Raw genomic sequence first — 17179 nt, 5'->3', positions numbered from 1 at the left:
TAATATAGGTCTTGTGTTGTTATGCAGATCGACATCCAAGAAATCATGACTGTTTAACTATTTTTAGTAATGTCTTGATGTTGATTAAAATTGTGTTACATGCTGTAATAGCACTGTTGTATGTTTACCATATGGCAAGAAATTTCACGGATTTTGTGGTCATCTTATCATGAAATTTGAATTGTGCAAGTTGTGTGGAACAACCCCAACTCATAATATACACAGTCACTGGCAAATGACATTCCATTACAAAATTTTGTTGTTCCATGGCAGGTACGTGCATAATGATAAATGAAAGCCACAGCACAAGCAGCTCCATGGAGCACACTACATAGAGGTGGTAACCCCTACAGTTTTTTTGCCTTTTGGATTTACTTTACCTCTGTGGTTAATCTATTAATTACCAATTAAAATAGAGAAATTGAAGATTATGTTTAAAAACACCTTCCCCAGTGACTTTGTTCTTCACACCTTGTTTATCAGCCATCTGGTGATCATAAACACTCTTCACACCTTGTTTATAAGACATCTGACGATTATAAATGCTCGCATAGGGCATGGCACTAAATGGAGTCTGAAAGATTTCTGCTTAAAACGCCATGCCTAGGGAACTTAAGGCTCTGCATGCTTTCATAACTTGTTTGTCAGACGTTAGAGTTTGTATCCATGTTATGTCTTTAAAAGTTATTGTATGGATTAGAGGTTTGATTGAAGAAAATACGCAGATGGGCAACTAGAATTAGATAATAGATGGACTGCACAAACATGACTATGTTGACTGGTATAACATGACAGTAGGTATAACATAAGGTAGAAAAATAAAGTGAAATACGTGTAAATAAGCCTATTTTTTATTTTAGCGAGGTTGCAAGACAATGATGATGATGATGACGACTCCTAAAAAGTTTGAAATCATGTAACACAATACAAATCTATTGAGAGATGTTGCATAATCAAGGACTAATATTGCAAAACCGACCCTACACATAAGTAACTCACAGTAGTGGCCACGCATCTTTTAGTTGGGTGTGTGCTTTGCAGTTTCTTGGCTGCGTGACTCACTATACTCTGAGTCTTAATAAATCATATGTATGATCATGCAAACAATGGCAGAGCATAACATTGGAGGTCAGTGAAGATATTCACATGCAGTTTATTGTTTCATAATACAGTATTAGTACATGTAATGGGTTGGATGGCTGTGGTATTCGGGATTAATAGTGCGAGTATTGTAAACAGGAAGGAGTAAAATAGTGTGAGGCAAAACCAAGCATTATTTCCTTCCTGTTTACAATGCGACAACTATTAATCCCGTACGCCACAACCATCCATCCTATTGCAAATTAATCAGACACAACTGTTATAGGCAACAGAGTTTCAAAAAATTACTACAAAAGACCAATCACACTTAACAACCATTGCCTAGCAACCATTTTTATGGTCTTAAAATGACGTTTACCTTAGCAATGATTACCTAGCAACCATCGCTCAGCAACTATATTTTTGCTATGCCATGGGGGAATTTATCACTATGGTAACACTAGTTGTCAAATGGAACATTTCTTCTAATTAAAACACACCACACTATTTTAGCCAAACAAATTAGTATTACAGATTTTTGTCAAGGGACCTTGACAAACAAGTGTAATACTAATTCTGTTGGCTAATTGCTTGACATATTTCAATATAGTACGTCAAGCTGCTATTGAGAGTATTATACTGTAACACATTCAGTTGTTGGATTATTTTAAAAAGTAGTCTTTAGCATTGTGTAAAACTGTTCACGTATAAATATATTGTATAAACAAGCTTTCATTTCATCTGCAACAATAACTCATTATTAGAACCAAGTCACTGTATGCATGCATAAATAAATTTGGATTTTCCAAAGCCTAAAATGTTTATGGAATTTGAAGGGTTAAATACATCGGTTAATTAAGGTTGTGAAATATTAAATATTATCATCTGTATGCAATATTATGATGTGCAGTACTGAGTACCGCAACTTTTTTGAAAATACCACAACACTGTGCAATACTATTGCATTTTCTGCATAATTGTGTTATTAGTGCTTTGCACTGACACAAACATTAGAGAGCTGTACCTACATGTAGAAGCACTGAAGGTCTGACAGCAACTTGTGCTGCCATTACATATCTCTTATTTATGACACATAGAATCTAATAGTGGACATGACAATACTCGCAATTATTGCATGATCACCTCAGTGCAATAATCGCAAGTAGAAAATACCAGTATCGCCCACCTACTGTCAGATAAGAACTCACATAAACTGTCCTGTTGGCTAGATCACACGTTTCTGCTAGAATAACAGGTGGGGAGCTGTAGTCACGTTGAGATAAGTGTGGTATAGTGGAGTCATTATGATTCAACCCAAATGGATAAAACTACAGGAGGCAAATAGTAGGTTACGTTAACTGATTTTGCATTTCAATACACAGCTACATGCAGTAGAATACATGAGGAACTGCCTCACCTCAGATGAACATGTTCTGTTTTGTGGCCCATCTACAAAAACATGTTGTGATAATTCATAGATCAAATACTCATTGATGTGAACACACTACAATGTCTGGTATGGTATATCAACTTCTTAAGCTAATTTCAAAGATTAATAGTGTACATATGTACATAATAGACTGTATAGCTATGTGACTGGATTTGCAAAACAGTACCTTTTTCACACAAAAAAATTGACCATTGTTTGAAATTTGAAGTGCATAACTTTTTGATCATGACATATAATTGCATGAAATTTTCCATTAGCATGGCTACAGTAATTGGTTGCATTTTGACATTACCAGCAAGTTAATCAGTATAAGGAGTTACGTGCTACATCATTTTGCTTGCTAGTATGTAAAATGTGATCCAGTCACATATACAGCTGTTGTACAGTTTATTCCACAAACCTTTTAACTTTAATCCCACCCAACCCCATTACTCCCTGGCCATATGGTAATGCCACAACTCAATGTCTGAATGTTGTTTGATGTTATTAAGCTTACTCTATGTACCACTACTTTCTATTAAACTTCTCATTACCAAAATTAGCACACACAGACCATTACCTTGCCATCAGCTTCAGTCTTTATGACTGAATTCAGCATGAACAATTCCAAATAACGCCTCTTCTGCCACAAGTAAAGATTGCGTAAAATTGCTGAAATGGTGTTGACTATTGACAATTGTGGGATACAGTTCTATTAACTGGGATTCAATACCAATTGTACCTGAGGCTTCCTTGTCTGTTACCCTTATTTACAGTCATTGTGTATTTTTTTAGCTGAGTGTAGTCACAAAGTTTTGATCAGCTATTAAATAAAATACTATGGTTTTTAAAAATTACTGTATCATAAAACATTTGTTTGGTAATGCACTGATGTGTATTTTTGTGCACCACATGTCAATCACTGAGCCTGTGGAATAAGATGCATTGACAAAAATTTAGCAATAATATAGTAACTTATTTTCCTAATATTATAAGTAGGCCTGTGGCAAATATGCCAACATAATAAAAATCACAATACGCTGGAGTGCTATGCCAGCATAATGCTAGCATATTAGGTGGATATTTCAAACTATAGAACTTAATTCCATAAAATACCCTAACAGAACAGTCATTGGAAGCTGCAAACTGCAACAGAGCATAGTACATAGCTCCTTAGATCTAATAGAGCAGTCACTTTGCAGTGAAATACTCTAATAGAGCATTCACTGATTAATGTTCCAAGGAAATGCTGCTAACCTAGGAACATAATGCAAGCACTGAAGAACATAATACGTAGACAAAAATTTTGGGCTATTCCTGAAAGCATTCTGAGCAAAATTTCGAACATATTTGACTCAGGCCTATAAGAGCCTATGAAAACAAGGCATATGGGCACAAACTACACTCTACCATATAACAAACCATATCTTGGTACTGGACCAGGTATAAAATAACTGCATTCTGTAGCTTTTATTATAAAGCCAATTATATTTATTTGATAACTGCTAAAAGTTGTGTAGTCATCTTATTGTTTTACTGTGATTTAATATCGTGCACTACTCCAGCTTGTTTCAGTAATTATTATTGATGTGTTATGGACCCTAAAGTACAGTATCCATTATGCTTCGTTGTCAGCTATGTTCAATCCACTATGAATCAACAACTGTTCGAAAAGCACCTCTGCAATCCATGCATACCGAAAGAAAGAAACGGTGCTGCACTCCCCAGCTACCAATTCTTGTCTGAAAAGTAAAGTATCCATTACACTTTCTTGTTGGCTATGTTCAACCTGTTACACACAGCAGTAAGAATCAAGAACCGTTCAAAAAGCACCTCTGCAATCAAAATAGCCACTATGAAATATGCAGACGATTTCCGTTAATACAAAGGGAAGCCAATCACGTACTACTGCCAAATTGACACTTTTTGCTGTCAGCAAAGATGAGTGGGACACAAAGGAGGACACTGGTAAGTCCATGAAGAATGCACTGTACATACTACGGTATGCCAAAAGGCACCTTTCGGACTGAAGCGACATCGTACAGTGAAAAAATCAAGCCCGTAGCCTTACCCGTTATCGCGATACGGTTGTCTGAAGGAATCAGTCAGGCAATCAGTCAGTCAGTCAGTCAGTCACTAGAAAATTCCATTATAAATATTTTTTTAAAATTCGTAGCAACTTGTTGAAAATGTCTTGGGTCAATCTGAATGCTTGTTTGAGCTTAGTTTTACCTAACCAATACTACCTCATTGTCGTCAGGGAAAATTGAGGCTGGTTTCTGGGTGATGTTATTTCATTGGCCATGCCTACTCCTTTGTGGTTTCTACTATGCAGTAACTATCATACTGTATGATATATTTAAATTTCGAAGCAACTTTTTGAAAATGTTTCAAGTCGATCTGAAAGCTTTTTTGTGCTTAGTTTTACTTAACCAATACTACCTCATTGTCGTCAGGGAAAATTGAAGCTGGTTTTTGGCTAATGTTATTTCATGGGTCACGCCTACTCCTTTGTGGTCCCTACTATACACTACTATTGTAGTGTATGATACTATGGCTGCAAAGGATTTGCTGAGAGCTTAGGGTGCATCTATCAGCAAATATGTATACTGTACCAAGCAGCCTTGGTATAACTACATGCATAAGAATCCAAATTTTGGGCACTGTTCATAACAAAATTTGATGTACTGTAAATAAATTCACCCACCTTTTCAAAATTTCTCTTATTTTCATTGCAATATCTTTTAATTAATTAACTAGGTTTTTATCCTTCATGTAGCTATTTTGCACAGCCCAAGAAGTCGGAGGGCTGAGAAGTCATAATTTATACATGTCTTTAACTGCCTTTTTTGTATTATTAAAATAGGTATGAAAAGCCTATAATATAATACATAATACACAAATGTTCAATTTTATGCTAAGAATAGATGAAGTCTGTTGCTACAAAATTATGAGCACTTTTCAAAAGTTACAAATGAAATTTTACTTATGCCTATAATTCATCACATGTTGATAACTGGTAAGCAGATAGGCTAACCATTTCTGGTTTGAAATAAACAAGAGCATTTAATGCAGAGTTAACATCCTATGTCTGCTCGGTGCTTCTACTACATTCCATGCATAAAGCTAAGCATAAGTTGGGGTTAGATGTGGCAGCCCAGGACATTGCCAGACACTAGGTGCTAAATACACTCACATCTGCTCTAGTGAGGAAGTTAGTTACTGTAAGCTGTAGCCCGGCAGTACTTAGTGATATCAAGCAGCTGAAATGTGCCATGTCTTGGGTCACCCAAACATGAAACAATCTAATTTATAACAGGTGTGCAAACATGGCTGGGAGTGCTAGGGTGCAGCAGGGCTGAGGGCAAGTGAGGGGTGATTTGACATTTTTGCAGCTGAAGCAGTTTTTCGTTGCGACAGGATTCACCTTTCCACAATGTGTAGAGATCACATGACTACTGCATTGGTGTTGAGTACTATCAATTGTGAGCTCCAAATTTTATAACCGGGTTTGATATACCAACCATACCCCAAGCTTCCTTGTCTGTTAACCTTATTTACCAATTGCAAGGTAAATTATAGTGTTGATAAAATATGAACTAAATGTTTGTGAAGACATAATACTCCAGTAATTTAAAATCAAAAGTGAACAAATTCCTTGAAAAAGGTGCATAATATGTATGGATTTAGGCCATGGGACTCTAAATCTAAACTATGAATAGGGACCCGCCGATTATGCTGGCATAATAATGAGCATAATAGGTACCTGAAAGCATTGAGCATAATAGGCAGAAAATTTGTGCATTGCCATAAATGCTTGCTTATTAAAATTCATATCATAGAAAAAGATCAATATACTCTAATAAAACACTCAGAGAATAATCAGGCAGCTGACTGTTCTATTAGAGTATATTGATCTTTTCTGTGACATGCATTGTGACAAGCAAGGATTTGGAGTCTGTGCTTCAGCAACTTAATGTTATTCCATAAAGTGCAAATTTACTAGTAAAACATGGGAACTGAGGTATAAATATCGAGCATAATTAGCATAATGGGTAAATGTTGATCATTAATTTAAGCATAATAGGCAAAAATTTGAGCAGTGAAACAAAGCATAATAGGTAAAATAATGAGTATAATTAGCGGGTCCCTAACTATAAAGACCATAACCACTCTTATCAGTTTCCACGTCATACATATGAAAGCTATCATTTAACAGTTCTATATAGTAAGAAAGTCATAGAAAGTACTAGAAGTTCAGGAACGGATAGGGGGGGGAGGGGGGGGGGGGGGGGTGGGGGGACTTTGGGGGCTAAAGCTCCCCCCCCCCCCCTCATATTTAGGCTTTACTTGATCAATATGCTGAGTATTATAACGAAATTTTGTCTTAGCATAATTATATGATCACTGATAATACAAATACTCATAAAACCACCTTATAAACATCTTTCCAAGGTATTATCAGTGGATTTATGCTAAAGTTTATGCAACAAGGACCCGGATCAGCATTGGAGGTGTACAAGATCGACATACTCTAATAGAGCAGTCAGCTAACTACTCTAATAAAACATTCATTGGAAACATGTAGTTGGTTCTGTTATGGAATTTTTCCAAATCTGCCTGCACCTATACATACAATGAAATGCATTGGTCTGTTTAAAGGGCTTCATTTACTTGTGTAGTTAATATGTATGGCAATACTTAATTCAGGTACACAATTTCCATTGAAAATGCTCTCAAATTCAATCTTGTATTGTTCAAATTTCAAAATTTTCCACTTTCAACATTATTATTCTAACATGCACCTATTCTTGGTTGTCTGTACCTACCCAAACTTTTCCATTAGCAAAATGGTTCAGAGAGCCATACCTATAATCTAAAGGCAATAATATTATATAAAGTATCTACAGGCAGAAAATATTAGGGATTTTATGTGGAAATGTCTCCAAATTGCAGTATTTTAGCATCTATTTTTCAAACTTTTCCTGGGGGGGCATGCCCCCAGACCCCCCCTAGTTCCAGCATGCTTTGCACACCTCTACCCAAGAGATTAGTACCTTGAGTTAGCCCCCCCCCCCCCCCCCCCTTTTATAAATCCTAGATCCGCCCCTGAAGTTCTGTCAATGACTAGTTGTAAAGGAGTGCAGAAATTACGTGAAACTATAGCAATAAAATCAAGTTAAGATTTTTTTTAAAAACAAGGCTAATGTAAAAAAAAAAACGTTTTCATGATGTGTTGGTGTGAGAATGCATTTGGAGGCATTAAGATGGACATCAATTAGAATGATGGATGAACATATGCCAGTAGCATGGTGCCAACAACAAGTATTAATAGTTTTGAGGCTTGTAAATAAAAAGAGCTGATACACCCTGTATCTATTACTGTATACCAAAACAGCCAAGCAGTGAAAACAGGATGCCACCTTCTATTATTGAAATCAAAGGAAATACGTAGCTGCAGTATTGTTAATGATAGTCAATCTTGATGATAGTGTAGGCAAGTTAATATTTTCAGCATTGAAACCATTTCTTGTCTGCTTTCTTTAAATCACAACTTTTCGTGACTGTGCTTTTTTGAAAGGCTTGCTTTTCCTGCTGATTGCCTGTCTCAGTATCGTTGCATGCTACTGTATACTGTTTGCACACATAACATTTGTATTACATTTACCAATTTTAGTAGCAGGTGACAGAGAAGGTAACTTAGTCTTGATCACTGGAGATTGTGAAACTATATCTTCAGTTGGTGGACATGATATTACCCAGTTGTCAGCAGTAGCCAAATTACAATCATCTTCACAGCGATAACGATCATCTACTTGGAATAAGGAAATTCATGAGTACCGTGCAGTAAGTAATTTCTACATTACCTCCTAGATACACCACATACTGATTAGTACCATTGATTGTAAATGATTCTTGTTCTACACAAAGTGGCAATGTTGATCCCGTGGTATTACATGAAGCAGGAAAGGATTGTATTGTATCCACACAAATGGAATTACTACCATAACTTTCCACATTTCTTTTCAGCTGAAATATATGCTGACTTAATTTCCCTGACACACACAAGATTAGCAACTAACTGTTACATTCATATCTGTACAACAAAAATCTTCTGGTTCATCAGCAACTGCTACAGGACAACCATCAAAACCAGGCCTACGGGTAAAGCAGGTGCCCTGTACCATAATTGGACTTGATACATACATGATCACTAATATTCACAATATGACAGTACCTTAGACAAGTGGTCAAAAGTACACACTTCTTTATCTGAACTTGGATCACACAAGTAAGGGTACACACTTTTATCAACACATCGCTGAGTTAGGAAAGAGCAGCCTAAACCTGCATAATAGTGTATATTTACAATACGTAATGAATCAAAACACTGCTCAATCATGCAGTATAAGTTTAAATTAATTTAAACACCCAGATTTGGCAAAGCTGCAATGTACAGATGGGAAACAATAGTATTTGAAACCAGATTTGTGAAAAGAGGTTTTCCACACACATGTCTAATACAGCAACTTTGATAACTCATTACTTTAAAGTGAGTACAGCAATTCCCTTGAAAGCTGACTAGTGGTGCGCACCAACAAAGCTTAATAGAGAGAAGAAATTTCAGGTTTCTATGTGCCTTGAATACTACGCTATGGTCCACTTGAGTTCAAGGATTGGATGACCTTTTTTGCAATCCAGTCCAATTTTTTTGCTTTTGAAAAAGTACTTGTTGCCTTTTGATAAGACAGACCTTCTGTGGTGAGAAGGGATGTGGTGATGAAGAGGACTGACTAACATCAGAATAAGTACAGAATTATATTATCTGCACAAAAACAGCCAAGCTGTGAAAAAGGTGTGGCCTTAAAAACCTGGGTGAAAAAAGTTGCAAAATCAAAGCTGGCAGCTAACAAATGGCTGCAATGATGTTATGCTAATAGCCATTATTAAAATTCTTTAACATAACATCATTGCAGCCATTTGTTGGCTGCCACCTTTGATTTCACAACTTTTTCACCCAGGTTTTTTTAAGGCCACGCCTTTTTTCACAGCTTGGCTGTTTTTGTGCAGATATCACTTGTTTTTGTAATTGCAAGTGCCAAAGCCAGCTTATATGGTTGGCCTTAATAATTCCTTTTGATCTTTTCCCCCTTTGCTATACAGGAATCATCAAAGACTACTTGGCAAATGAAGAACTGAAACAAGATAAATTTTTGAAGGCATGCATATTTAAAAAAAACATTATTTTTATTCCTAGGGTTATATACACCCTTTGCCACCACCCCTAGCACTACAGATGTTAGAAGTGCTAGAAAAACTGGTGCTCCTAGTGAAAGTTGCAGACAGTCCTGATGTGTAATCTATATAGCTCCTCTCAAACGCATATAGCGTAGTGTAATAAAGAATAACTAATCCTGCAGCACAGCCATAACATCACAGGACTCCTTCTGAAGAATAAAGGAAAGAAAGTGTTCTGTAAAATACAGCAGCAGCACAATCAATACCACAAAATTTTGAAACTACAAGTGAGGTAAAAGAACCCATCTCATTTCCATAGTACTACGTTGTTCATAGTTGTGTTGTTTCTCACATTCAAAACATCGATAAAGTGAGGATACTTGGGTACCACAATTTGAAGGTGCATTAGCATTAAACACTTTGACATCAAAAATGCCTTCTGTGCCTTACCGACCTCCCCAGAATCCTGAAGCAGAAACATCTAGACAAGCTCCATTCTCACCCATTTCACGAAGGCACGTATATCTCAATGATAGCTGGACAGGTTCGACTCACATTATAGGAATGAAAGATACCCTATCCTGAGGAAGCTTCCATAACAGAAATGGTTATTTATTACACTAATCAAGACTATGGAGTAACAGATACATAAAATGGTGATTTTTGATTATGTAAAATGAGTATGTCACCCACCCACCCACATGCACCAGCTGTACTTGGCCACATGACACACTTGGTATAGGCTTTTTCATAATTTTTGTAGTAGCTACTCTAATAGAGCACACATTTTTTCTGAGCGCTACAATACAATGCATGTAGAATGTTCTAGAATTTCCAATGATAGATCTACAAGTTCTATGAATTAAAAATACTGATGAGCTTTCATTTGTAAAGCAGAAATAAATTAAGGTGATCAGCCAAGATAGCAGTGGTTCAGTGGTTAAGGATGTGGGTGTTAGATATGTATGGAGGTCCCTGGTTTGAACTCTGGTAAATTTTTTTTGACATTTTTGGTGCACCTTTATGCCCCACAGTGACTGCTCTATTAGAATATCTCGATCCTGCAATTTTATACATGGTTGGAGATTTTGTTATAACTCCTTGACTATGTTAGTGCGATTTCTTTCAAATTACAAAAGGTTTGCACTACAATAGTTACTCCATGTACAGATCAATTTTCAAGTTATTCTGCCAAGTAATTTACTCTGGAGGCATGACAGCAAATCACCTTTGGATTTTGAAAAATCGTGCATAACTCCTTTGTTCTTTGTTAAGGTCCGCAAACCGAAAAAACGATATCTTCAAATCAACTTACAAACTATAGTCATGTGTAGGGGTAGGTCTAATCAAGAAAACAATAAGAGTGGCAGCAAATTTAGTCTATCTCTTCTAGTGAAAATAGTACAAAATACCTTGAGTTCGATCGGTTTTTCGCCATCGTAATTTGCAATGTTATTCTTTTGCGCCAAAACTCTCTCGCAAGCTTTGAGAGGTTGTCCACTCTTACTATGGAGTATAGGCAGTTTAATATAATTAATTAATCTAAACCAAAACAGCCAAGCTGTGAAAAGAGAGTGCAGCCCCCAAAAAGGCCAGGATGTAAAGATGTGAAATCCAAGGTGGCGGCCAAGAAATGGCTGTGATGGTAGGTTAATGGCAAACATTTTAATTACGACAATTCAGGTGAATTTGCGTTGCCTCTTCCACTAGGATTCGGCAACAAATTCCCCTGAATTGTCGTAATTAAAAATTTTGCCATTAACCTACTATTACAGCCATTTCTTGGCTGCCACCTTGAATTTCACATCTTTTTTCATCTTGACATTTTTTGGGGCCGCACTCTTTTTTTACAGCTTGGCTGTTTTGGTTTAGATATCACTTTCTTTTGTATTGCAAACTACAAAGCTGGTCATTAACTGGCTTTGGTGCTTCCTTCTAACTTTTTTTCTTTTCTGCAGGAATCGTGGAACAAAAAGGAAGAAATTTTGTGTACAGCTTTTCGTCTGATTAAAAATATTTGTATACTTAACAATGAATGATAATCACATACTGTAGGTAATAAGGTGACTTCTTATACATAACTGAACTGTAGCTGAAACTCCCATTGTTTATAGCTGAACTCTTTTCAGAGTGAGTTATTTCTAGCTGGACTCTCTACATGGTGATTTGTTTCCAACACATATTTCTACAGGGTGATTTGTTTGTAGCTGATCCCTATAGGGTAACTTGTATCTAGCTGAATCTCTACAGGGTGACTTGTTTGTAGCTGATCTCTCTACAGGGTGATTTGTTTGTAGTTGAACTTTCTACAAGACGGTTTCTTTGTAACTGAACTCTCTACAAGGTAACTTCTTATAGCTGAACTCTCTACGCGGTGATCTTTTCATAGCTGAACTCTCACAGGGTGATTTGTTTGTAGCTGAACTCTCTACATGATGGTTTCTTTGTAGCTAAACTCTCTACAAGGTAACTTCTTGTAGCTGATCTCTCCACAGGGTGACTTGTTTGTAGTCAAACTTTCTACATGATGGTTTCTTTGTAGCTGAACTCTCTACAAGGTAACTTCTTCTAGTTGATCTCTCTAAAGAGTGACTTGTTTGTAGCTGAACTATCTGCAGGGTGATTTGTTTGTAGCTAAACTTTCTACAGGGTGATTGTTCTAGCTGATCTCTCTGCAGGATGAATTGTTTCTAGATGATCTCTCTACAGGGTGACTTGTTTCCAGCTGAACTCTCTATAAGGTTAACTGTTTGTAATTGAACTCTCTACAGAGTGGTTTTTTGTAGCTGAACTCTTTACAAGGTGACTTCTTCTAGCTGATCTCTCTACAGGGTGATTTATTTCTAGCTGAACTTTCTATAGCTACAGGTGATTTGTTTGCAGCTGAACTCTCTACATGGTGGTTTCTTTATAGCTGAACTCTCTACAAGGTGACTTCTTCTAGCTGATCTCTCTACAGGGCGATTTGTTTGTAGCTGAATTCTCTACAGGGTGATTTGTTTGCAGTTGAACTCTCTACATGATGGTTTCTTTGTAGCCGAATTCTATGCAGGGTGATGTGGTTGTAGCCAAACTCTCTACAGGGTGATTTGTTTGTAGCTGAACTCTCTACAGGATGGTTTTTTGTAGCTAAACTCTCTGCAAGGTAATTTCTTCTCTCTACAATGTAACTTCTTCTAGCTGATCTCTCTACTGGGTGACTTGTGTCTAGTTGTACACTCTACAAGGTGATTTGTTTGTAGCTGAATACTCTGCAGGATGATTTTTTTGCAGCCAAGCTCTTTGCAGGGTTATTTGTTTGTAGTTGAACTCTCTACTAGATGGTTTCTTTGTAGCTGATCTCTCTACAGGTGACTTGTTTCTAGCTGATCTCTCTACAGGGTGATTTTTTTCTAGCTGAACTCTCTATAGGGTGATCACTTCACAGCTGAACTATCTACAAGGTGGCTTCTTCTATCTGATATCTCTACAGTGTTATTTGTTTGTAGCTGAACTCTCTACAAGGTGACATTTTCTAGCTAAGCTCTCTGTTGTTTCTAGCTGATCTCTCTACAGAGTAACTTGTTAGTAAAGCTGAACTCTTTACATGGTGGATTTTGGTTGTTAAACTATCTGCATGAAGACTTGTTTGTAGCAGAATTTCTACAGAGTGAATTGTTTGTAGCTGAACTCTCTACAGTGTGACTTGTTATAATTATACAGCAATGTATTTGTAGCTGAACTCTCTACAGGGTGACTTGCTTGTAGCTGAACTGTCTACAATATTAACTGAACTCTCTACAGCATAACTCGTAAAATTCAATATTCATAACATTTTCCCCATGCATGCAATTAAACAAAACTGATTTTTTTTAGTTCACTTCATGATATATGGTGAGAGTGAGTGTCTAACAGCGCATTTTCAGGCATAACTAAGAGGGCATCCACTTTGGTAGAACAAAAGCTTTACCTTATTGTGCACCTATCAACAGCACTCCATACCTATCAATAATTTTCTAATATATCATCAGTAAAAGTGTTAATTTCATCCAAGATTAATGTCTATTCAATCTTATGCATTTAGTACAAGTTGAATTGGCAGCTAGACACTCTCCCTCCTTTTATTATGAACTGTTGGTCCAGGTGACCATTACTACAGGGTTTCCTGAAGTTTGTTCCCTCATTCAGTGTTCATGCACAATCATTCAGTTACTTACCTTTTCCCCACTCTAGTGAACGTTTGTTTAGTGCAGACAATGCAGTGTAATTTCCTTTATACCATCCACTGTCTTCTAGTAATGCAAGTGTGAATTCACTGAATATTATATAGTCACTGGAAATGAAAAAAAAACAACATATTATACATAGTACTAGACATACTTACACATGCCTACTACAGTAATAAGTGAACTTCAAAGTGTTGACCCTAACTAATTTAATCATTCACTAACAATTGCTTTGGTCGTTATGTGACTACGTACATGTTTAATATTGCTCCTAGCTTCTATCATCCTCTACCACAGTGCATGTACACTGAGCAGTCTCTGGAGGATGTTAGCACCAAGTCAAATGATTGGATGGTGGTTTAGTATGTGTACAGCAGGCTCCAGCTCCAAGGAATTCTATTGAACCAAGTGAATAGGAGGGGAAACCAGGAAAGGCACCCAATGGTTACATTCAAAAAAAGGATTTTGGGGTGATCCATATTTCATGATATCAACTTTAAAAGCACACAGCTTCCCAACTGAATCTTGGTACTGTTACCAGTTTCCTACAAGCTGCTAATGGTGTTTACAGAGCATAGGCGGCGGAAGAGGGGGTGCTGGGGGTGCTCCAGCATCCCCAACTATTTTACTGGGGGTGCTGAGCATCCCCAACTTAAGCTGTATTGTGTAATAGTCATCACGTGAACTCCTGCAAGGTTTCCAGAAACTGGGCAATCACGATCGAGATACTCTAATAGAGCAGTAACCCCAATAGAGCAGTCACCCTAATACAACAGTCAAACATGTATTAAAATAGATAGTATTTTATTGACAGCTAAATCCACCAAAAATGCCCCCAAATTCAATCTCCTGATACCTAATTTTCAAATTTTCAAAACAGTAGATGTGCTTTCCTGCTATAATGATGCATTGTAGGTTTCATTATGTGTGACGAAGGATCGTTGTCTTGTGTTCCAACTCCATATCCTGTAGCAGCATATATCAGCAATATGACTGTTGTCAATGTTGCATTGAGGGTAATTGCATTCCATATTATCTGAAATGTCTGTAGCACACTTACTACTACCAACGGGCACCCCCAACTCTAGCACCCTTCTGCCTCCTATGCAGAGGACAAGGTCTGGCTTGGCCGGGATAACAAAACACAGTACCTATAATGAAGTGGGATACAGTGATCCTTTAGTAAAGAGAAAAACTTCACCGTCAAGGTTAAAATATTTTAAGTACCATCATATGCTAATGTGGAATGTAACACTTGTATGTACAAAACTTCATCATATATCCTAATCCATAGTTGTTAACACTTTTTGAACATGTGATGACACATGGCATGTAACTAGTGTGTCATGTGGCCAAGAAAGTTGGTCCACCAGACCTTCAGGATGGGAAAAAAGTCATTTTCACATATTTTTAGCTCCATGATCCCTTCCTTGAAGCACACAATTTTAGCTTCGGCACTCTTTCAAATTTATGCAAAATCATCCGTGCCGGCTTCTTGGGCCGCACGACACATTATCGTGTGTCTTGATAATTGAGTAAATTATAAACGCAGCTGAATGCTTTATTACGGTGACTGTTCTATTAGAGTATCTCGATCTCGCATTTACTACACGTAGTTGCCTTTCGAATCATAACTCAGTGGTTTGTAATCCGATTCTTCTGTACTATTGCAAGGACTTTCTATGATGATTATTCCAGCTACATACTGATTTTCAGCTCGTTGCTCTAAGCGGTTTGCCTGGTACACACGAAAACTAATGGTTTTTTATTCATAAAAAAGCGATCGCGTAATTTTGACACAGGTTGGGTTTTGTGTCATATCTCCATGGTCTTTATCTCGATTCCTTCCAAACCATAAAAATGCACTCCTGCGATGGTTGCTCCATCTACATATCAATTTTCAATTGATTCCTCCAAGGGGTTTACCCTGTAGGCGTGACAGACCTTCGACCTTGTTGTACGTAAATAATCGGTCATAACTCCGTGAATGTTCATCAGATTCCTACTAATGTTGGTACGGAGGTTCGCCTTAATGAGCCCTTTAAGTGTGCAAAATTTCAGCCCAATCCGAGCACGCATTCGTGTTTTAGGGCGAATTTTGCGAAGTGTGCGAAATGAAGATGAAGAAAAAAACGAAGAAATTAAAACGAAACTTTGTTTGCTCGTATCTCGGAAATGTCTGGAGCGATTTTCTTCAAATATGGTATGTAGACTCCCCTAACTGGTCGGCACTTCTCTAGCAAATTTGGTTTCAATCGGATTAGGGATCACAGAGCTACATAGGTGTGAAAATTGCGTTTTTTTTCTTCCTGTTAATATACTCACAGTGTGGCGTACTGACTTCTTGAGCCGCACCACACACTACCGTGTGTCTTGATTCATGCTATTGATGAGGCTTCTGTGGTTCAACAGTCTCTTTTAGAAGTGGAAACATTTTAGCAAAAAAACTTGTATTGTATTTACAAATATTTAGAAATATATTTTAAATTTGATTAGACAGAAACCAACAACAACATGTTTCATACATTATCTACCTACTTACACTATAAACTACAACTACAGCCTGTACAACTACAGACTACACATACCACCTATAAGGGAAAAGAGGATTATCATCAACATCAGCACCTTGATGTGTCCAATACTTCAGGATCATTATGGCATTGTTCATCCATAAAGCAACAGAAAGCTGCTTGAGCAGGTTCTTTCTTGCTAGAAATATTTTTGAATCCTTAAATCAGAACTCTCGTACATGATTTATGGATTTTGTGTGGGTGTCGGTTACCCCTTGGTTTGACTCTACTGAAGTAGTCAATGGAATAGCTGCACGAGTAGATGACCACACAATGTGTTCCACTAGTTTTTAATACCCAAATAGTGTAAAATTCTATTTCTCCATTACAGTTCATACTGCATGTAGTATATAAATGATATAGCTACCATGTTTATGCTTGTCAACATGTAATATGGCTTAACTTCACACATTCTGCAACATCTGAGTTATAATGGTAAACAACTCGTCAGTCTGAAGCACTTAAATCAGGCCTGCAGCCAAGGGTTTTGGGAGTTCTGAAGAACTTCCCTCTTGGAAAAAGGTCCACAGTTTCAGTAATCCATTAGCTAGTTTACTAAATACCATTAATAAGACCAAGATACTCTAGCTAATTGAGAAGTCAACCATTTTAATAGAACAGTCACAATTGCATTTTATTTTAAAAGCAATATA

General features: G+C 37.1%; 1 protein-coding gene across 1 annotated transcript in view; it reads right to left on the bottom strand.

The window, feature by feature from the left end:
* LOC136265708 (uncharacterized) overlaps positions 1-17179 on the bottom strand; it is an 83173-nt gene that overhangs the window by 32915 nt on the left and 33079 nt on the right. The window contains exons 8-14 of the mRNA XM_066060613.1: positions 13945-14060; positions 8748-8857; positions 8593-8688; positions 8377-8539; positions 8178-8321; positions 2498-2529; positions 2289-2408 (exon numbers count right to left, since the gene is read on the bottom strand). Of these exons, the coding sequence (XP_065916685.1) occupies positions 2289-2408; positions 2498-2529; positions 8178-8321; positions 8377-8539; positions 8593-8688; positions 8748-8857; positions 13945-14060 (781 nt within the window). The remainder of the gene's footprint in view (positions 1-2288; positions 2409-2497; positions 2530-8177; positions 8322-8376; positions 8540-8592; positions 8689-8747; positions 8858-13944; positions 14061-17179) is intronic.

This window comes from Dysidea avara, chromosome 1 (assembly GCF_963678975.1).
Source record: "Dysidea avara chromosome 1, odDysAvar1.4, whole genome shotgun sequence".
NCBI lineage: Eukaryota > Metazoa > Porifera > Demospongiae > Dictyoceratida > Dysideidae > Dysidea > Dysidea avara.
The sequence above is the reverse complement of the archived record's forward strand: the minus strand, read 5'-3'. Positions and strand labels throughout refer to the sequence as shown.